The following is a 23945-nucleotide window of genomic DNA, read 5'->3' on the forward strand; positions in this document are numbered from 1 at the left end:
GGTTTACTCACTTTTGAAACTAAAACTAACTAATCACTTTTTTACAGTGTAAATCCACAAACAAAAAAAGGTACAGCTGCCATTTGAAAAAGTCACATTTAAAAATCATAAAAAACAGAATATAACAGTGAGAGAAGTAGGGCTGCACAATATTGGAAAAATCTAACATTTCAATATTTTTTTTGTTATTTCTTCAGCAGTATATACTGCGATATTAATATGATTTCACTTGAAAAAACTATTTGCAAAGAATTAATAATTTTAGACTGATTTGGCATAGTCTGGGCAGTGTTTCTCAACTATGTTCCTGAAGGCACAACAACATTATACGTTTTCAACTTCTTCCTAATCAAACTCACCTGAATCAACTCATCAGAACATTAGAATAGACTCCAAAATCTGAAATCATTGGGTCAGATAAGGGAGACACCCAAAATATGTTGATGTGTCAGCAGGAACAGCAATGTAGTGGACTGCATTTGCATAAAACATAATAACCAATCTACAAGCACAGATAAATTTAATAAATTCAATAAAAGTTGCCAGTTAAATAAACAGTGTTTTATTGTTTTCCGAGAAGTCTAACTAGGTCTGGGCCGATAAACAATATTATATCGAATCGCAATGAAATTGATGACTTTTAGGCCTTTTTTAAAACCTCCTTTTTCCCCAATATATCTTATTTTCTATTTTTTTATGCTACCTTTCGACTGACCTGTCTTTACCTGAAATGCGCGATGTTTGTGTATGGTCAGAGGGGTAAAATTTCACTGTATGTTACAATTTTGTAACAAATAAAGGCTCTTCATTATATTAGAGAAGTGTTGAATTTTAAGCCGCCGAAAAATTTAATAGACCCTATAATTTTTGTGGCTTCCGTCATTGTTAGGGTACTCTTAAATCTGGAAGCATCAACAAGTTGTATCGAAACATACATCATTATCGTTCAATATGGAAATAAATGATCAAAATATCATTTTTGCCACATCGCCCAGCTCCAAATCTAACGGTATTAACACCTGGCCCGGATTGGCTAATCGGGAGGACCAGGAGAATTACCGGTGGGCCGGTTTGTTTTTTGCCCGCGAGGGCCCATGTCCCTAGCTGCTTGCACTCTCAGCAGTCACACTTTTTTCATTTATTTATTTATTTGACCATAGCCTCACTCTTTTTATTCATTGTTTTGCAGCAGCTCCGCTTATTTTATTTATTTTCTCGCAGCCCCGTAAGCAAAATGCAGCCTGCAGGTTAATGATGATGTAACTATCATTCGACTGCAATCAGCGGCACCTTAGTGAAGCATAAGATTAAGCCATTGTGGTCCAGTAGTCCGCACGTTGTGTTACGCTGCCGACCCGGGTTCGATTCTTTATCTTTATAATTTTTTTGTGGCAGGACATATAATACTGTTTGGGTTACTTATGTAGGTGTAAATATTTTATTTTTATTTTTTGTGTTACCACCGTTAGAAAGGACTGGATATCTATAAAGAATTTTGCACAGAATATATATTTAGATAATGCAGGAAAGGACATGGTGATGTTTTAAAGAATAGTGTCGGAGATTTAGCTACCCTTTAATCTTCTCATATTTATGAAAAACATTTGAAGTTCTAAAGCAGCTGTTTCCTTGAAAAAGACGTATGTGATAGTGTCATAAGAAACTGAGTTGGAAATGACGTTATATTAATATAGTCAGTTGTGAACTGAGGTGGGCCGGTCTAAGGCTTGAAACTCCAGGGCTGAAAAGGATCCCCGCTCCGGCCCTGATTCACACTGTAAAAAAATGCTGGGTTCCACACAATTCCCTCACGTTGTCCCAACACAAATCTATTCAGTTAGCCTAATTGTTTTAAAAAACGTAATTGAATTAAACATAAAACGATTAAGTCGTCCGACTAACACATTTTTTTAATTGAATTGTGTTGATTCAACTCATTTTAAATAAGCAGTTTGAACAAGCAGCAACGTAATTGAATAATCAAATGTAAAATAATACTGCATAGTCTTTGTTGTTTAAACAATACAATAAAATTAATCATTAAAATTTTTTTAAAATGGTACAATTTCTTATGCCTGAATGCTTTTAAAACCCTCATACAATCACAGGCCTCAAAAAACACTTGCAAAATGACAGTCTGATCTCACAAGAAAATGTAAGTATTTTACGTTTTGTCAGTTTAGTGGCTAATTCGTACAAGTTTAGTCGTACGAAGATATACGATTTTAAAAAGGAGGCTTGGCACCCAACCGTCATTAGGGATATGCAAATCGTACAAAACTAGATTGCACAAATTCATAAGAATAAGCCACTAAATTAAAACATTACGAATTGCCATTAGACTGTGTTGATTGATTGTAATGCAGACTCAGCATTGCATATTCTGCGACGTGACTATTGCAAATGATCACAAGGCAAAACCGATGCTAAAACTCTATATTGTGCAGTCCTAAAGAGAAGGGTGTTCCTGTAGTAGTTTTGTTTCATTCAAGCAGATCATTCCCACTAAGAGGAAAATCTTGTTGTGCTTAAAGTCTGAAATTTACATACTGACATCCCAAAACATCACTTTCTGCTGATTTAATTTTCCTCAGGGAGCCATATAGCTTACACATTGTCATGAAAAAGAATGAGGCTCTTTTCATTTGCAGTTGGAGCAGCAAGGGGCCAAATCTGGGTCAGAGATTTCTTTGGGAAACCAACAGTAATCTGGGGAGGAGACCGAAACACTTGCAGAGAGCATGTCAAAAGCATCTCAGTCTTTGAAGGCAGAATGGATGGCAATAAACCTTTCCACACACACACACACACACACACACACACACACACACACACACACACACACACACACACACACACACACACACACACACACACACACACACACACACACAGGAAGTTAGTAGTTAACACTTACCTGCTAATGTAAACTGTAAAAGCAACAGAGCCACCCAGATCAGATTTGGAGTCGAACAAAAGCTGAGACATTAATATTTCAAATGGGGTTTGTGTTTACATCATTCAATGAATGGCTCCTTCACAAATCCTTCATAACCAGTTGGTCACGTGATGAACTTATTGGCAGTTTTCCACAGTGAGAGACAGCTTGTGTTTCCTGCCTCGTCAGTCTGTGTCGCACCATGCAAACACGCTGACAAAACAGATTAGCAGCATCCCTGCTCTCGTTTCCTGTGAGCCCAACAACATCCCTAGCATGACACGCTACAATGACTCAAACGATTCGACAATCATCAGCGCTACGATTAGCAAATGTGAAAATGTTTCTGTCTCTTCCCCCGTGACACGAAGAGGCCGGTCACGAATTTCTCCAGCCTCCCCCACAGCCAGCCTGGGGAGTAGGTGTGGGAGTGGGAAAGCATGCTGGGGTTTTGTTTCTCAAATTTGCACTTCATGTCGTGCTTGAGCCCACATTCTCACTACACGAAGAGCGGACTTTAACCAGCAAAACAAATGAGCAACACTACTCTGGTGTTTTTAATAAAGTTGTTGAAGACTAAACACTTTTATTTAACTCAAGTCGAATTCTTGTGTTGTGAAGCTTAAAATTATCATAGAATTTACAAATTTAGTCTACAGTCTTGTTCTGGCAACCAAAAGCTATCACTTTTCTTAAACACAGAAAAAAAATGGCATGAAATATTCAGTCCCCTTTAAACCAATGTATGTTTACCCCTGGGAAGAAGGTGAGTTTTAGACAATTGTAACAGAAGGATGATAAATTAGAGACAAATTAATACAAAAATATATATTTTTATCATTTATTTATTTACTGGTGCATTAATTTAATTTATTTTTTTTAATTTATTTACTTATTTATTTGATGGAAGAATCTATGGGGAAGGGTATGCATGTCATTTCCCTTAGTGGTCCATTGTTATTCGCAGAAACAGCAATAGGCAAAATCTAAGTAGCAATCAGCTTTATTTTTTACAATTATTATAGATGTTTTAAGGCTGTAAAACCCCTCACTACACACTTTATACACTTTTCTCAGGCAGCCATTAACATTTTTACAATTTTCTCTGGTTTAAACACTCTCAAAGTTCAAACCTTTGTAGAAAGATAAGTCCAGTATTATAGAATGAAACCAAACATCAAAACCATTTGATCTTCATTTATTTATTCCATAATGGCGCCCTACCGCATAACCTCTATCTACCTCTAGCAAGTCCAGAAGATGGTTAGCATTTTTCTCTGCCTTTTGGGTGCTACCACAGGTGTCATTAACAGTGCAGAATGTTTTGTTGATATTGTGGAAAGAAAATTTGCAAACATACAGTTCAGCACTGTAAAGGAGACAAAGCATGGAGGACATTGATTGACAATGGTCTACAGCCAGTCAGGACTCAGAACACAATGTGCTATAAAAAAAATGGTGGTGGTGTCATTATGGTTAAAAAACACTATAGTATTACCTATAAATTACTATAGTATATTGTCATGTGGGTGTCTGACAACTGGAAGTAGATATCGCAGCCTCTCTTACTCTTTATCTTGCACTTTTTTGTTAACATTTATTATTATTTAGGATATACATTTTCACAATCTAGTTCCAATGCCTCATTATTAAACTGTTAAAATGACCATAATTAAATGAAATATTCTTAAGAATAAAATATGATGTGTTCTCTGGAAGTGTGCTTTCATCATGATGATATTATATTTTCATTCTGACATTAATGAGTGGCATAAAGTAGTCTTAAAATGACAATGATATTGTTTAATCGCAATATATTTTGGTGATATTTGGGTATACTTTGCCTTTCCGTCAGTCATCATAATCATTGCAGAAAATAAGGATTACATTGATTTATTTATCAATTCGAGGTGTCCGTTGATGAAACCCATTATAAATCAACCCAAACCTCAATCACAAGCACGAGAAGCGTAGGTGCTTTTTAAAAAATGCTTTCTAGAATGGCATATGTGCCAATTTTCCAATTATCTTCCAGCTAGCAAAAAAAAAAAAAAGTGGCAATAGATGGCTTGTTGGTGTGTTTTTAAATGTACAAAGACTGCTACTTTATTTCTTTAGATTTTAGATTTTAATTCGAGTAAAATTCGCTTGGGACAGTCCAATATGAATGGAAACACATAACTAACAAAAAGACATAGCTTACATAAATATACAAACACTACTTTATCAAATCTGTTTAACTGTAGCAAGGTTGCATATGCTATAAGCATTGTCTACTCTTTAATAAAAAAATAAAAACTCTTTTTTACGTTGAAAGAAATTCCCCAAGCTACATTTAGGCTAATCAACGAGGCAGACAACCCAATGGCGACATGCTCAAGTTAGCCTTGTGTGCCCTCCTCATCCACTGGCAGGTCTGTCCTCACCCAAACAAACCCAGAGGTCCAATCTCATCCATCATCCGGCTGACTGGACCTCCCCTTCACAGCTTGGCTTTCATCCATGACGCTTCGTGAGAGGAGAAGCACTGCTCAAACTCCCACAGCCCTGGCCTGTGTAAACAAGCTAGACATACTTTTCTCAATGGCAATACCCATTGATAGCCAATCACAAGTGTTTGGGGATGGGAAAGGTTGAAGTTCAGCTGGAATATCAGACAAAGATGCACCCCACTTGACCTCACAGATGGAATGGTGGACCCAAAAAATGTTAGCAGCCGAAACATTTTTTGTCAATACTGGAAAATAGCTGTGCCAATTAATTTTTATTTTTTTACGTAACGCATTTAATAATACCAGTTATTTACTAAACCAAAGTTAAATGGAATCGGCAGAATGATTATGCACTTTATTTAATTTTGTGATACTTAAAATATGTTTTTAGGTAAAATAAAGTGTGAAGTTTTAAAATGATTACACTATACCATTTTAAAGTTTACATTTTCTTATATATTTTATTTAATATTTAGTTATTTCTAGTGAAATGTTTCTAATACTTTGCAGCAAGACACATTAAACTGAAACAAAATTACAGCTAGTCCTTTTTATTATTTTTTGGAATTGTATTTTTTGTTTTGTGACAGTTTTGTTTTGTGACAGAATTTATAACAAATGATTTTTTTCTATAATGTCATATTAATTTAAATAAAATAAATAAAAAATTACATTAAATTAAATAATAAAATACATTTAAATTTGATTTGTCATCCCAGACATAAATGTAATCATTTATTCAGACCCCTAATTTTTCGCAATTCGCAAAAATCAACAAAAAGTCACAAATTTTCGCAAGCTAGCAAAATTAAACACACACACACACACACAAAAAAAACAAAACAAAAAAAAAAAAATAAATAAAAAAAATCTAAAAATTTTTATAATCTCATAAAACATCAAAATCCAAACCATATAATCAAAATATATTTATTTCAGTTACCAATCAATTGTTTTACATGACTTATAGACATTGCACAAACAGCGCACGCCATGTATTTGAGATTTTCTTGAAAAATGACAAAATGACAAAATGACGATTACATGTGGACGGGGGTCTGTTTTACAGCCAGTGAAGTAGGCAGACACGGGATGAAGCGCGAGTGTTTTAAATGTGAAGTCAATGCAAAGATGCGATTAGACATCCTGTGTTGTAAACTGGGTGTTCTGTAAGTTTGGCGCGTTTCAGACTGCAAAAAAGTATGAGCAAACGTCTAAAAAAATGGAGCAGTGTGAAACAGACAGAACAGCAAGCAGCTTACAATGATGGAGATTGGTTCAAGCATGAAAGCTTTGGACTTGTCCAAATTGAAAGACATTATTTGTGCCTTACAGTTTACACGTATTATGATGTTTATGAAATTGATAAGTGCTTTCGTTTAACTATTTTACTGCAGTTAACGAGAGAAAACCAAAATGATTCCCTGTGACAAATTTTACACCAATCCGTGTTTTAGGTGTTTTACGGTAGGTGAAGCCCTAATGCATTTTCGGAGTGAGGTACATGTCAGATGCTCTGAGAGAGAGATAAAGTAAGTTTGTGCATAAAAATTACACAGCCTTCCTTTTTCTTAATCCCTATAGTTTTAGATCTGTTTTAGATCTTGTCTTGACAAGAATCTAAAATATTTTACTCGCAAAATCTCCACAAATCTCTTTTTTTTTTTAAATCGCAAAAAAAAAAAAATAAATAAAATAAATAAATAAATAAATATCACAAACTACTAGGGGGTCTGATTTATTCAGTTATTAAATAGAGTTATTAAACATTAGTATTAGTAATACCATTTTCAGTCTTAAAATGGTTAAGGGTTCATATTCATTAAAAATAATAATAATAACATTATAATTGTAGCTATGTTTCTATCCACCTATATTTTTACTTGCATTTTGGATATGCACCTAAAAAAAGTTTGATTAAAACGTGAAGATACATGCGCATAAATGAGTAGGATAAACTTTTCATTGATGAGAGAAGATGCGCATAAACTACGATGGAAACACTTTTACAGAACAAATTCCAGTATGTGCATTAAAAAAGTGATTTTGTTATAAGAGATCATGCGATCACCAGCAGGCTGAGCACATAGTAAAACATCTAAAATGTTGTTCTGGTAATTCTAAAATGGCTTAACCGTTTCAGTATTAGTGTTATTATAATATTAACGGCCTCCAGAATCAAGAATGTCTGTGCTCCACATCTCATGCCTTCAAAAACCACCACGTGTTAGGATTGCCTTCATCATTTATTAAATGAAGAAAAGATTCACACAGCTTCTCCTACTGCAGTAAATTTCATTTTTACTGTTGATATTTGGCGCCAGTTAATCAGGAAGTGACCATTTGGTTCTCTTTGACTGGATGGAAACGGTGCTTTATTCACACATCTTTTAAGCGATATTCCAGGTTTGCGCATAAAGTTAATTGCCATTTTTGAATGGAAACAGATATTGATTTAAAAAGCACTGCTGAAATGTTAACACTAAAATAACAATGTGAAATGTTGTTACCCAGAGGTTCACTTAAGATTCAACAAGTGAATATAAATGCATATTGTCATATTTACACAGGAATAGCTGAAGCGATGACATCCTGCATTAAAGTTGCCATAAACTCATTAGCGAAACTCTCTCCAGTACATGCATTTGCAATTCGGCATTTCTTAACAGTCTGCTGTGCATCATTAATAACCTGTCATCTCAAGCCCAGCAGTCCCCAACAACTGAATATTCAGGCAGCGGCATCAATAAATAATGATCCTGTGCTAAAAACAAAGGTGCCTTTGTTCTTTTTAATGGAAACAGACCATTGGAAAGTAATGAAATTAAAAGTAGGACAAAGTTCACACATAAGTGCCTGGAGGAAAGCCCAAGTGGGACATCAGGAGGGAGCTTAACCCCTAACTAGTGGCCAAACTAAATGACATCTTTAGTTACTGCCAATCCTGAGAACAAGCGCCATTCAAAAAGACAGCAGGTGTCCTCACTCTCTCTCTCCCCCATCCTCAGCTGTGCTGTCTGTTATCATTCACTGTGTGCTTGGACTAGAAGACAAATGCTGCAGAGAACAGGCTGCTAGTACAAGCTGCTTGAACATCCTGTCTCTTTGAAATGTGTATGACTAAATGGTTTGTCGGGTTGTCTAGATTTGGATATGTTTTAGGAATTAAACTATTTACGTAGACCATCAATATTGCATGTAAAAAAATAGAAAAATACTAATTTCCTTACAGTTTATGACATTATACTTAAATTCACTTTTATAATAGTCACATTGCGTTCAATATATTGACACTTTCGGCTGCAGGGTGGCGCAGTGGGTAGCACGTTCACCTCACAGCAAGAAAGTCGCTGGTTTAAGCCTCGGCTGGGTCAGTTGGCGTTTCTGTATAGAGTTTGCATGTTCTCCCAACGTTCGTGTGGGTTTCCTTCGGGTGCTCTGGTTTCCCCCACAAGTCGAAAGACAAGCAGTACAGGTAAGTTGGGTTGGCTAAATTGTCCGTAGTGTATGAGTGTAAATGAGTGTGTATGCATATGCAGGATAAGTTGATGGTTCATTTCGCTGTGGCAACCCCAGATTAAAAGGAACTAAGCCAAAAAGAAAATGAATGAATGAATAAATATTGCCACTTTCATATGTCACAATGCTTATATAGTCAGGTTGTCAAAAGTATTGAGTTCAGTACCAATCAAAGCTTTGAAATTCTCCAGTGTAACTATGTTTGCACTTGGTAACCATCAGTGAAGAGTGATGAACCGATGACTTTTACAGCCAATCACAGTCCAATCGGTTGAAAACTAACAAAATTTCCAACCAACTGTGTTTAAGAAAACATTCAACAGTGCTGAAATGTTTGAAGGGAAACTGACGTTTTTTTGTTTTTTTTTATGCAGTTCCGACTGGTAGCAAAGTTGATTCTTTTGGCAACCCTACCATAACTGTAACTCTTCTGTTCACAACTATTCTTCCTTCATTATTACATTTTGCAAAAAAAAAAAACATAAATCAACTGTAATTTTATGAAGTTACAAGAACAGTTCTGCGGACAAAATGAAATACTCAACAATTTATTCTCTTCAGCATCAGTTCATGGTGCACATTTACAAGAGCACTGTGAGATGTTGTGATGCAGAGATTTTAATAATAATTAATAGTAATAAAATTACATTTGAACCAATGAAGTCATATGAAACGTTTTGAAGATGTACTTGGTATCTTTCTAGGTTTTAAGGGCGTTCACATTAGGTACAGTTGCCTTGAACTGTGCCGAAAAAGCATTTGTCCACCCTCCCCTCTCTCCCGACGACCTACACTCACACTGATTTTGCCCTCCAAACCCGAGCACGCTTACATCATTAATGATGCGACTGTTCAGTTAAACAGGAAGAGAATTGTTCTCGCTCAGCAGAGTGGAGATTTCTTTAGTTATATCGTTTTAGTCATTTGGGATGCCCTTAAATTTTAACGCTCATAAATGATCATGAAAGTCATCGTGCTGCAGGTATTAGGAGGTTTGCTAAAGGTGCAACTGGCATGCACCAAGGGGTTTGCATCTTTAATAAACTACAACAGTTTGTGTTCACTGAAAAGTAAGAATGATTAATAAATTCATATGAAACAGTCCTTTAAACGTGACGTCGTGTCTTCAGTTTCAGGTTTAGGTGCGCTTTACACTCACACTACAAGCCCGATTCAGAATAGTCACACTAGTCAAACGAACCGGGAAACGCACCTGGGCATATTTCGGATAACATAGTTTGAGCGCACCCCAAGTGTTTCAGGACATCCACTATCTTTGGAGGGTCAAAGAGCTCTCAGGTTTCATCTAAATATCTCAATGTGTGTTCAGAAGATAAATTAAGTTTACAAGGGTTTAAAATGACATGGATACAAATAAATGATAATTAGTTAAATTTTTAAGTGAACCCTTCACATTTTTCTGCTTCTCCACTACACCATCTTTCACTCTGCAAATGTTAAACTTCACAAGCAATTAAGTACAAAAACGAAGTTGTAAATGAATTTCATCTCAGCAACAAATTAGGCCAGTTCTTGCTAAGAACACAATAATATAACATTTTAAAGTATCCAAAAACACTTGGACAAAAATATTTTTTTTATTATTATTGGCTCAAATTTAACAAAGGCTATGCTATTTAGCTGATTATTGTCCAGATTTTGATTTGAAAATTTTTAATAAATTCCTTAATCATATGTGCTGCAAATAAGCACTTCCTAAATAAAACCTGAGTGTTTAGATCAGACTTTCCTCTGCAGTTGTGTTTGTTATACACAACTGATAGTATTGGCTTTTGACTGGAGGGGGACAGACTCCATAGCACAACGGAAAAACGGAAAATCTTTGCTTAATCTAAATCGTGCGTGCTTATGTCTGCGCTTGTCATGCTGCTTTAAGACATTCTTTGAGAGCTCCTGGTTTTAAAGTCACCGGTGAAGCATATCTTCAAACAGCTGACAGTCTATCTTGGATTTTATGACCCAAAAGCACTGAATTCAGCAACTTCACCTGTGCGCTTCATCTCAGCTGCTTTCCTGAACAACTTTTTCATGGTTTTTATTAGAAGCTACAAGCTAGCAGACTGGGATCAAGCTTCGAGTTGGCTTTCAGCTTTAAGTTTAAGCTTTAAATGGAAAAGTTCACAGAAAATGACCTCACCGTATAGTTTATTCCTTCAGTTGAACACAAAAGAAGATACTTTAAAGATGCTGGTTGATGCTATTTACTTCCATATGAAAAAAATACTAAGACGGGTGCCATTAACTATTCAAAATATTTTATTTTGTGTTCAACAGAAGAAAAACTGAAACCTTAAACAAATAAAGTAAATGATGACAGATTTCATTTTTAGGTCAACTATCCCTTTTGGCTTGCAACTGCTGTCTAAATAAAGTATCTCACTTCTACATTCTGGCTGAAAGAGAAGTGATACTCATCATCATGTAAACATCTGCAGCAGCCCTAATAAAATGTCTAGACACTTAAGTAATGATTTTAAAAAAAAATTGGAAACATGTTAAGGTGATTTAGTAAATGTTTACAATACCTAAATCGCATGTAAATAAAAATATGATTAGCAAAACTACTACATTGTTTTATTGATCTCTTTTTGTCCACCCCAAAACATATTAGCTGATTGACTTCATAAAAGGGCTCGTTTACACTTGGTATTCAAAGCTGATGCATCAAGTAATCGGTGTCACCCATGGCGCAAGCCTTGCGCATGGTCGTGCATTTATACTTCTGCGTGCCGTTTGTGTTGCTCTGCAATAACACTTCTGAAACACTAGCTGGCAGTAGGTTCTTTTGTTCCTCTGTGTTGGGTTTCTTCGAGGGTGTTTTGTTTTTTCTGAAAGCTACAAGAAGCTAAACCCCATTTATTCAGAGGTGGAAACCCGCAGAATAAAAGAATGAAGCTCGGCTGCAGCTGAAAAACAATGTTTATTTTGATAAACTGTGACATTGTCATCTTGCGGAAATATTACCAACTGGACAATGCTGTGATGTTAACGTTCATGTGATTTAATCTGCTCACAAAATTTTAATGAAATCCGAACACAAGAGAGACGTGTTAATTTTAGTTAGAACCAGTAATGAGTTTTTTTTAGTAATGATGGCCTGTGAAAGTACCCTCAACCAGTAATCTGACTATTAATAAAACGCCAAATCATGCTGAACAACACAGGTATAGCCAATGATTAGATGACGATGTGGTAAGACGGACCTCTCAATTTCATTCAAATGACCAAATTTGTCATTCAAAACATACACGCTACATTTGCTTAGGTTGGTGCTGATGGTCAGGCACAAGCGAGGCTTCTCTACATTAGTATTCCAAGCTCGCAACTGGTTTAACCCAAGCCTCCATAAAATGAACAACAGTGAAGGCCAAACTTGATTTAAGAAGCTTTGATTAGATGTATTGTAACCAGGCTTATGGCACTTCTGGCTTGTCTATAGGCCATCTGTTGTCGCATTATGAAAGACAAACCAAGTAGTTCAAAGGCAGTTCATAGGAAGTCTACCTACTATACCTTTAGCAGCCATGCATGTGTGTGTTTAGCATTAGAGAGATGCACAGATTAACAACGACAATTATACATTGATTATAAAGACTGAATGAGCGTTTAATGAAACCATAACATGTGCGCATAAAAAAGAAGATCTGTGTAATCTCATCAGGAGACAAGCTACCAATTCCCTCTTTAGGTGAATTGAACAGTTTGTTTTGGTCCTCTAATGAGACCTTAAAAAAGCAGGAATTATTGGTTAATTTAATTCCTCCTGTATAGTTTGTACTTACAAATAGGAAAGTTGTTTTCAAATAATTTTGACTGGAAATGTTTGGCTTTTAATGTTTACAATATGTTGATTCAAAAACACACATTAGGTGCATTTTTGATTGCACCACAAGCGCAAAACAAAAATGTTATATTTGTGAAAACTGTACGAATACCATATTTACAGACAAAATCTTGAAAATGCGTAAGCAATTTCAGTTTCATCATTCTGATGTTAGTTTAATGTTTTTTAACAGGCATCTGTAAACAACTTTAACTGGCCACACAGCATTTGTTTTGGATAGAAGTTTAATCACAAAATGTTTTGGGGCACGGTGGCTCAGTTGTAAGCACTGTTGATTCGCAGCAAGAAGGTTGCTAGTTCGAGTGGCGGCTGGGTTAGTTGGCATTTCTGTGTGGAGTTTGCATGTTCTCCCCATGTTCAAGTGTGTTTATTCCGGGTGCTCCGATTTCCCTCAGAGTCCAAAGACATGCGCTATATACCTTTTTCTTCGTTGCTGCATGGAGGGGCGCCATAGTGACCAGTGCCTTCCGGTTGGCTGCTTAGAACTTGCGTTAAGAATTGTCATCAGCCAGAGAAGCTTTTAACAACTGGGTGTCAATACTGTTTCCAGTGGCTTACAGTGTTTTTGTGATGCAAAACTTTAATTTTGAAAGAAAGATGTGTGTTAAAGCCATTGTGCTTCAGTCAAATGAGATTTAAGTAAGAGAGAAAAACATTCTCCTTATTCAGTGTCTGCCGTCAAATTGGATGCTGAAATATAGTGTCAATGTTCACAACCTGTCAGCTGTTATCGTGTACTTTGTGGCTCTTCAATGCAAACACACACACACACACAAACAAGCAAACAATACCTCACTGCATTAAAAAGAGCAAACCATATTACTGGCATGGAACTAACAGGTAAGTAAGCCGTGTAATTTCCAAAAATGACCAATAGAAGTATGTGACTGCTTATCTGCTGGCTGATTTGCACTTTTTTTCACGTTGTGACACTTATTCAATTAATATGTTAGTGGAACAGTACAGGCTACGTTTATGCCAAACATTTTAGTGAATTACATTTGTTTGGGTTGGTTGTATATTTGAAAAAGAGAAAACGTTGACTTTAGCGATGACAAGGCTTCATAAATGTTCTTAGTATTTAAATGAGGGAAGTTTTTAGCATCCTCAGAATAAGACTAAGCTGAAATTAACGAATAACAAAATATTTTCTTCACATTTTAAACCTTTAAATTTTATCATAATGACATTGAAAGCACTAAGCAAACCAATATTAAATGTACTGTTTATGAATACCTTTGTGCACACATACTCAACAGTTTCTTCATCTCAGTGTCAGTATATTGTGCTCATTCACGATCACTGTGCAGTGACAAAGTAAAGTCTCAGGGGGTTGGAAGTACATCAGGGTAACGTATAGTAATAACTAACAATTTTTGGGTGAACTAACACTTTAAGCAGCACTGAATGTCCTGGACTATAAATATGAACTTCTACAGATCCATCTCTCAACATGTGTTGGAAAGCAGCAAATGGATAAAGTGGAGTAATCACAGAACGAAATGCCAAGCAGCTGCAGCAATATCAGGTCCAGCTTTTCAGGGGAATTTGCAAAGCTTGGTTTTGATTTTTGATAACAAATTTAAACAAAATATACACACTAACAATCCAATTTATGCCTGGTTAAATGAAATAAAAAGCTACTGCACAAGTATAAAGCAAAGTCATGGTGCTTTAGTAATGAATGTCATGAGCAACACTGGCTGTTATAGCTACCTTTCCAACATATCCTTTCATTTGCACGTGGTGCTGTATCAACCAGTTACATACATAAACTCACCTGCTGGTATGACGACTCCTCTGGGCGAAAATCACTGCTGGTTTGCTCAAATTGGAGATTGAAGTGAGGCAGTCTGTGCAGCAGGTTAACCCACCACGGAGGAGAGTAATTCACGACGGCTGCCATTATCTTTATGACAATAACACTCCGAGCCGACAGAAACTAAAGCAGGAAGTTCACAACTAGGCTCTAAACAATGTCATTAGACTGTAAATGATATAAAACGCTGCTCTTCACAGGAAAATAACATCTGTCGTCATATATCCATAGTGATATGAAGCTAAACGCGGCTGTTTTGAAGCTCCAGCAGTCCCCAGAGTGAAACCGAAAGGTGGTGAAGTAAAACGATGTGAATACACCAACAGAGCTAATCGTTTAAAGGATTTAAACGGTATGAAACAAGATTTGAGCTTCCCTAACGTTATTCCTACCGGCTGGCAGAAATACACAAGGGAAGTGTGATTTACAAGCTCCTACTTCCTCTCGCCAAACTGCCTATTGTTTAGAGACATTAAAACTAAGCGCATCCACACGATACACCCTGAGATGAACATGCATTCAAAGCTGGATCCTTTCCTAGATCCAAGACTCAATCCTCGGGGTACTTTCAACGCCAGCCAGTTTTAAGATGGATCTCCCCGTTTTATGTCAGTCATTGGCCGAGATTAGTGCCGAGCGTTTGTCTTCGGCTCCGTCATTCCCATTCCTCCGTCCTTTCGTTCTTATTAGTCCTAAATGACTGGGAAAAGGTGTTTATTAAGTCGAAACGTCCGTTTGTGGGTTAGTGGGCGCCACGCGACTCCTCCCTGCCGACAAAACTCGGTGAGATGAGCTGTAATCCAGTGTTGGTGAAGGGGGAGAGAGAGAGAGACCGATGCCCACTGAAACAAACTCACGCTGAGAGAGACTGGATAATTATTTACTATGGTATGAGATAAGCGTTGAGAATGCGGACATCTAGTGGTCAGATATAATATTACATCAATTTTTGAGATATATATTGATACGTGTTCTCAAAAAAGCTAAATAAATAGGTTCTGTCTGTACTATAAGATTTTAAAAATCAGTCGACTATTAGATTGACTAGAGTTTCTTTCCATGTAAAGATGTTTACTGAATTCTCAAGCATCATAATAACAAACCCCGGTCAAAAACTGCTCCTCTGTCTTTCACTTTCCCATTTCGAAATATAACAAACAGTACAACAAGATTGGAGCAAACCATTACAAACAAAGGAGTAGGGGTGAAATCAACAAATGCACACTAAAAAACAGGACTGTAGCCAGCCTGCTGAATGGCTTGGTTCTTTTTTCTCCAAAAGTGGACCTTCTTGCAGTTATTCGCCTCATTTTCTGTTTAATTATGAGATTTAAATACTGTGTTTTAATGAGATTTTAAGCACCATTTTAGCTGAATTAGCTTGTCAGATGTCCATTATAACCACACTTTGTAATGTACCAAATATATTTTCTAAATATTTTAATAAATAAGTGTGAAATAATACTTATTTTTAAAATACGTATTTATTACATCATATATCATTAGAAAAAAAAGGATTCTGTTAAAGTTTTAAATTACAAACTAGCCTATTGTCATTTATTAGGTAAATAACAAACTGACCATGCAGCCTCAGTCAGAATTTGGCCATTTGGTTATTTATTTATTTATTTATTTTTAAATAAAAGTTACTTGTAAAATGTTTTCTCTATTTAAAAACAATGCAATGGCAAAAGAAGGATTTTCTCATGTCAGATTGTGTGTTTTCTTGCACAGCTGGATGTTGGATTCATGAAAAAAATCTTTAACAGAAGAAAGAAGCTCATTAAGGTTTGAAACAAGTAGGGTAAGTAGATGATGATAGAATGTTTAGTTTTGGGTGAACTATCCCTTTAAAGCTGTCTAAATTAAGTTCTCAGAAATGCATATTTATAATGAAGAATTTAGTTTTAATATATTTTTGGGAGGAATTCATGAAAGATATATATTCTAATGACTTTTGCCATAAAAGAAAAAAAATTACTTTTACTCAGACTGTGTATTTTTGGCTATTCAATACACGTGCAACTTAAGACTAGTGGTCCAGGGTCACATAACCCTACAGTTCTAGAAAACTAAAAGATCACTTCAGATTTATTGTGTTTTATCAGCATTTATTTTTTTGTATGAAAATATTTATTTTTTCAATATGTAAGGTGTAAAAAACATGAGAAATGTTATATGAGTATATAAATTTCAGTTGTTTTCTCGTGCAGTATAAATAAATATCTGAATTCTACCCCTTTCTCTGTGAGAAACACACAACACAAACACACATGCGTGCTCACACACACACAAAACAACAAAAATCAAATAAACCATCACACCAATCAACCAATCAATCAATCAATCAATCAATCAATCAATCAATCAATCAATCAATCAATCAATCAATCAATCAATCAATCAATCAATCAATCAATCAATCTATCAACCAACCAACCAACCAATCAATCAATCAATCAACCAACCAATCAGTCAATACCAACAATTTCTTACAAATGCAACTGATGCAGTGAAATTATAACCCTTGGTGAATACATTTTTTTTAGCAATTTTCATCATTTCATTGCTATGTAGCAACAACAATAAAATATAAAATAACACTGTTAACTAGATTTCATAGTAAACACGAATCTATATAGCAATACACATTTACTGTAGCAGGGAACAGTATAGGCTTAATGTTTAGTAACAGTTTAGTATTAAAAAATGTCTTCACATTTTCACTTTCACGACAGACAAAGTGGGAAAATTATAAATTTTCATGAACTATCACATGCAAGTCAATATGAGCATTGGCATTTAGGTTCACTAGTAAAATTATGTGATGATAATTAGTCAACAACATGTGAGCAGTTTTACTGCAAATGTGATGCAGTGTGATTAAAGGTGAATTTATTTAAGCATCAAGAAATGATCAATCTAGTCTCCATATGACCCATTATGAGTTTATTACAAAATAATGTTCATCTAACATATAGTGACCCCTGCTTTATTAAAGTCTGTTGTTCATTTTTATAAAAGCTAATTTAGCTGTGTTCTAATGCACTAGCTTTTCCAACAGACAGTACTTCATCAATTATTTTCTTAGTAAATTATAATAAACTGTAACTTTTATTTTTAGTAGTTTCTTAAGGTCAGGGTAGATTCCCAGCATGTGTTCTGTCTTCAACATTAATATTAATTTGGTCTATATTGACCAAAAGGGGAAGAGCGAAACATATCCAAAGTTTTGTTGTCTGATCATTGCAATAACACAACACTTTTCATGTTCATGCATTTAGATTTTTTTAACACTAGTGAGCATAAATAAGTTAATAAATAAATAAATAAATAAACAAATAAATATATATATATATATATATATATATATATATATATATATATATATATATATATATATATATATATAAATAAATAAATAAATAAATAAATAAATAAATAAATAAATAAATAAATAACACACTAAACAGCATAATAAAGTATGTATTAACATAGGCCTACAGTATATGCACCAGTTTTGATTTCATTACAATTTTCTGCATTTTTCTTTTGTGTTAATTATCAATCAAACAAACAAACAAACAAACAAACAAACAAACAAACAAACAAACAAACAAACAAACAAACAAACCTAACCACTTGAGGGTGAGCAAATTATGACATCTTCCATTATATGAAGGTAAATGTGGAAGCTGAACTATTGCATTATTGTTCTATAACATTTTGTCTTTATTCATACGTTTATTTTATTTATGTATATTTATTTATTTATAAAACAGTCTGTAAGTAATGTCATATGAAAGTAGTGCTTGTCCCACAGTCTATGGTTTGTCCTTAAAGAGCTTGTTGGACATGAAGCTCCGCCCAGTCGCTCTGTCATACACTTCACCATGTGTTTCCACATCATTACAACTTTAAGAAGGACATTCCTGCTCTTTTCTGCAGGAAATCACATGGACGTGCCATCGCGCTCACATGACAGCTAAACGATGGCAGGGGACATAAATGAAGGTAAGGATTACAAAATACCACAGTTTCAGCAACATATCATACAGTTTTGGTAATCTTGTCCGTTTTACTCGTGTTTATATTTGTACATTTTGACTTCCCGACTGTTTTTCTTGACTTTGATATCGCTGTTGGTGTTTTTAAAAATCGCTACCGAAACATGTCACCTTTTCTTCGTGTTTCTATTCATCCTCTTGCCTTTATTGCTCTTTGCTGTTTCACTGGTTTCACCTGTTTAGTGACTAGATAACCGGTTATTTAAGTTGTCAGAGATACATTATAATAGTACATTGCATTAAATTGTAATGTTTATAGGTATGTTAACGTTGTATCGATTTATCAAACAATCAATTGCATTCAGTCAATAGGATTTGTATTTTAAAAAAACATATAGAATTATGGAATAATATTCAACAATATACAAAACATACATTAATTTAATATTCTTAAAAAATATTGCAAGTCTTCTTTGCTTTTGATTAATAACGTTTCCCAAACTTGGCCAGTAGTCCTTAGTCTCTTAAAGAAAATGAACAAAATTTGGCTTGAATCCAGACCATTTGTTTATGTATGAAACTTTCCCACAATTTTAAAAAGTTGTAAGAAGAAGGTAAATTTGTTACATAGACATACTATGTCAACATTTTGTAACTTGAATATGACATTTGTTTTTCTTCTAATAAAAAATTCAACATCCACCCAGAAAATCCTTATATATACAATAACAAAACAGATGGACAATAGATTATTTTCCCATGGAACAAAAATCACAGGGATAATCATTATCAGTCAATAGGCCATACATCCATCGTTATAGGCTGAATGTTACTTTAAAAACCAACCAAATAATTTTTATTTATTTTTTTGACCCTTTAAGGGTCACACTTTACAAAACATCTTAAAATAAAGATTCAGTTCATGTTGAGTAATGTACTTATTTACATGGACTGAGAATAAACAATACTTGTACAGCATTTATTAATCATAGTTTAACATTTACTAATAAATTATTAAATTCCAGATTTGTGTTTGTTGACATTAGTTAATGAACTGTGAATTTACAAGGACTAATAATGAATGACTGTATTTTCATTAACTTGAACAAAGATGAATTCATTGTGTAATAAATGTATTGTTGATTCATGTTAATTGTTAACGAACATTAACTAATGCAAGTGTATAGTAAAGAGTTTGTGCATCAAATGAAATGGCACACAAGTACCAATAAAGGACGCCCATGACAGCACTGTAAAACCCAATAAGTTATGATACCTCAAACCATTTGAGAAAACCGATTGCAACAAACCATTTAAGTTAAAAAAATCGAATCCTTATGAGTACTGTGAACTTAATCCATTTGAGGAATGAAGCAATTTGAGCACAGTAAAACCCAATAAATGAAGAGAACTCAAACCAACTGAGTACTGCAAAACCCAATAAGTTAAGGAAACTCAAACCGTTTGAGGAAACAGATATAAACCATTTGAGTTAAAAAACTAATCTATATGATAACTGTGATCTTTACTTTTAGTTGAAGTAATGAGGTCTTTAATTAACTCATGACCTTTAACACTGAATTTAAAACTCTTTTCAAATGAGTAAAATTAACTTTCAGTCAATTTTGAGATAAGTACACTCATTTCATTTGATAAACTGTTGGGTTTTACAATGAATATATCCACATAATTTGGCCAGCAATGCTTAAATGGAGATAACAGAATAAAATATATACAGTATATTTATATTAGAACATATATTTATATCAAGTATTTTTCCATATACCAAACATTATGGAAATGGTAAATATTTAGTATTAAATGAAAAAGAAGCCTATAAAACAAGAATGTTTTAGTAATTGATTGATTTGAAATGTAAGCTGTTTGCATAACACTGGTATTAATCAAGTCAAAACTAATAATAATAATAAATAATCAAGGCTAAATTAAAGAATACAAAACAAGATAAATAGCAAGGGTTAGCTTTGTGAAAATTTATGATTGATTGGAAAATAATCAACAATTTTTTGTTCTTTAAATTTATTTTAAATCAATAATATTAGAAACTACTTGTCTATTTTTCTCAGTTAAAATAAGCATTTAAATATGCATTTAACATATTGTCACATTGGAATTATAAGGTTCTATCTGCGTTCTGAAAGTTTTTGAGATATTGAGCTTTAAAGTTTTGGCATTCCATATAGCAAACAGTATATAAAGTCTTAAAATGTAAACAACTTATTAAAAAAACACCCCATAATGTAAATAAGTTGTCAATAACTCAATTTTGACAAAAATTTCAGATAGAACCTTATAATTCTAAGGTGACGATTTGCTTATGATGGTCAACATTGCATTTAATGTCATTTTGTTTTTATTTAAGTGTTCCTATTTTATTTTATTTTATCCTTAAGAACCAACCCAACTCGGTTATCAAAAATAGAATTGTACAAATTGTGCAACTACAACGTCCTACCAGTGTTTTAGCAATCAGCATGTTTGGCACAAAAATGAATAGATCAGTGTGTTCACAAATCACAGTAGCACAAAACGGAAAAGATCCCAATTGTTTATTTTTATTTTGTTAATTAACTATTAATAACATAAAGCTCTTCTGAATGTAGGATCGGTCCCTTCATACTATCGTGAAGTACATCAAGCCCTCTGCTCCGCAAGTGATGAACGAGTGCCTGTAAATGTATTTCAGAGAGTTTTCACCAGAACATCTCTCCCCGTCACTGTTCAAAACCAGGTGAGATTTACTCCAGGATTACATGTCATTATTGGTTAGGATGACTGTAGGTGGTAGTTAGCTAAATAACATTATTTAAACCTGAATAAGAGTTGATTGCATGGTTTTGCCAGTGGAACCATGAACTATCCTGTAAAGACTCAATGATATCTACATTTTAGATTCTCGAACATGTTAACAGCAGTGATGGATTCCTAAGTAAAGTATCGCTATATAAAGCTCTGGCTCTCATTGCCCTTGCCCAACAAGGAAAACCACCAAGTCCCAAACTGCTGGAGAACTTCATACAAGGTAAGCACAAGCAGATTCCTCAGCTGACTTGTAAATGTGTAGCTTAATCAGATGTCATTATGAAGTCAGTAACCTCAGTTCGTCTCCATAAAGCTGTCTTCTGTTCAGGGTGTCTTGTGATTCTGTATGGCACTCTTACACGCTTTCCCAAATGATTTACATGCAAGATGAATTTCGTTTTTGTTGTCATAATCATGATTTGCACAAGAGATGAGTTTAAAGGGATAGTTCACACAGAAATTAAAATGTACTATTTATTTACTCACCCTCAGACCATCCAATAGCCATGACTGAATTTTTCTTCAGTAGAACGATATAATGTTAGGCAAAATTGTGGTCCTTGGTGATTTATAAAAGGCTTTGAGAAGAAAAAAAATATTTAAAGTGTAACTTTGTTTACTTTTTAAAAATTAAGTTGTTTTAGGGGTGTGTGCTATATTTGTCTTCTATGATAATATTGTATATGTTGTTTAAAGATGTTTGAGCTGACATTACAGGTACGGTAATCACAAAATAAATGTGGTAAACAAACAAGTTCCAAAATGTTATATGTTATCTCATGGCTTTTGCTTATTCTTTTAAAGCTGTTTTTATATGTGTGGTGTTCTTGTATGTGCATATTAAAGTAAGTAACAATATTCATTACTGTTGCAAATGTGTTTTAGAACACAGGTGTCAAATTCAATTCCTGGAGGGCCGCAGCTCTGCACAGGTTAGTTTCAACCCTAATTAAACACACCTGATCAAACTAAATGAATCCTTCAGTTTTGTTTAAACACCTACAGGTAAGTGTATTGAAGCAGGGTTGGAACTAAACTGCGCAGAGCTGCAGCCCTCCAGGAACTGGATTTGTGTTTTAGAAGGTATTCAATTGTTATTAAGTCAGTTTTACTTCAGAAATTGTACTATAAATAAAATATAACCATTGTACTTTTCAAAACATCCACATTTGATTTGCTCTGCAGGTGTTTATTTATTTATAGCATGTTGCTTGTCATATTTTTTTATTTTTGTGCTTGATTGACACATAAGGAACGGTATCTGCAGTTTTTTCTGAAAGAAGATTTAGCATTTTTTGTCTGAGAGCAACACTTCAGTGTGTTTCGTTCTGGAATTAATTTGTTTTTAAATCAATCATTTGAGTCATCATTAGGGATGCAACGATTATAGATTTTGGTTGTACGATTATATGGTTATCACAACATCAATATTAAAGTGAAAAAAAGTTTTTGCCATTTAAGCATAAGTAATAATTTTACACTGAAAATAAATGACAGAACAATGAATAAATAATAATAAAAAAGAATAAATAAAAATAGTATTTGTCTAATGTAAATGTAAGCATCATATTATCTAAGTATTTCCCTTTTAAAGAGAACAAATGTAGTCAAAGACTACTGAACCTCCGCCTAAAAGGCACTTTTGATCAACTATATTACAAAATTGTTTGGTATTTTCCTTTTGTATTTTCTCTCTTTGGACTAGAAATGTGTGTATTTTATAAAATACAGTTGAAGTCAGAATTATTAGCCCCCCTTTGAATTTTTGTCTTTTTAAAATATTTTCCAAATGATGTTTAACAGGGCAAGGAAATGTTCACAGTATGTCTGATAATTCATATATATATATATATATATATACATATATCTTGAAAGAGTATATATAGATATATAGAAGCCATCAACTTGGATGACATGATTCACTATAAATCACAAGGATTCTTAAAGTGACAATTGACCTAAAAATCTAAATGACCTCATCATTTACCAAGGTGTCCGCGAGGTCTTAAAAAAAGTCTTAAATGTACTGAACTAATGGGTTGTAACTCTGTTTTAATTAATTTCAAACAGACCTTTATTTTCCTATGTCCATTTAGCTACCCAATTATACATCTTAAAACTTTTTTTATTAAGTTTTTTTTTTTATTGCAAAGACAGACAATTCACAACAGCTGTTAGACATTTTTACTGAAAATTCTGCAAAGTAAATTTAATCAGGGAAAGAAAACTAAAGCAACACGATCCTCCTTTAATACAAAAACTATTTGCAGAACTAGCTGGCCCATTAGAAAAAAAAATCCTTAATGTTTAGTCCTGTATAAGTCTAATTTTCTAATTTCTAATTTTTATTCATAATGTTCTTAAGGGGTCATAAAAAGTCTAATATTGACTTGAAGAAACCTGCAGAAACCTTGATTTACTCTCCCTTAGTTTCTTTCTTCTGTTAAACACACAAGAAAGATATTTTGAAGAATAATGGTTG

At 34.1% G+C, this 23945-nt stretch overlaps 2 protein-coding genes across 2 annotated transcripts in view; one reads left to right on the forward strand and one right to left on the reverse strand.

Moving 5' to 3' along the window:
* The window catches only part of ttyh3a (tweety family member 3a), a 125718-nt gene extending 110215 nt beyond the window's left edge, over positions 1-15503 (reverse strand). Inside the window, exon 1 of the mRNA XM_087245015.1 lies at positions 14595-15503. Within this exon, the coding sequence (XP_087101141.1) occupies positions 14595-14720 (126 nt within the window). The 5' untranslated portion in view covers positions 14721-15503. The remainder of the gene's footprint in view (positions 1-14594) is intronic.
* Positions 15504-18532: 3029 nt separating this feature from the next.
* The window catches only part of snx8a (sorting nexin 8a), a 31591-nt gene continuing 26178 nt past the window's right edge, over positions 18533-23945 (forward strand). Inside the window, exons 1-3 of the mRNA NM_001326490.2 lie at positions 18533-18647; positions 21265-21392; positions 21554-21683. Coding sequence (NP_001313419.2) covers positions 18626-18647; positions 21265-21392; positions 21554-21683 — 280 coding nt within the window. The 5' untranslated portion in view covers positions 18533-18625. The remainder of the gene's footprint in view (positions 18648-21264; positions 21393-21553; positions 21684-23945) is intronic.

Source organism: Danio rerio, chromosome 3 (genome assembly GCF_052040795.2).
Source record: "Danio rerio strain M-AB ecotype USA chromosome 3, GRCz13ab, whole genome shotgun sequence".
NCBI classification, from domain to species: Eukaryota; Metazoa; Chordata; class Actinopteri; order Cypriniformes; family Danionidae; genus Danio; species Danio rerio.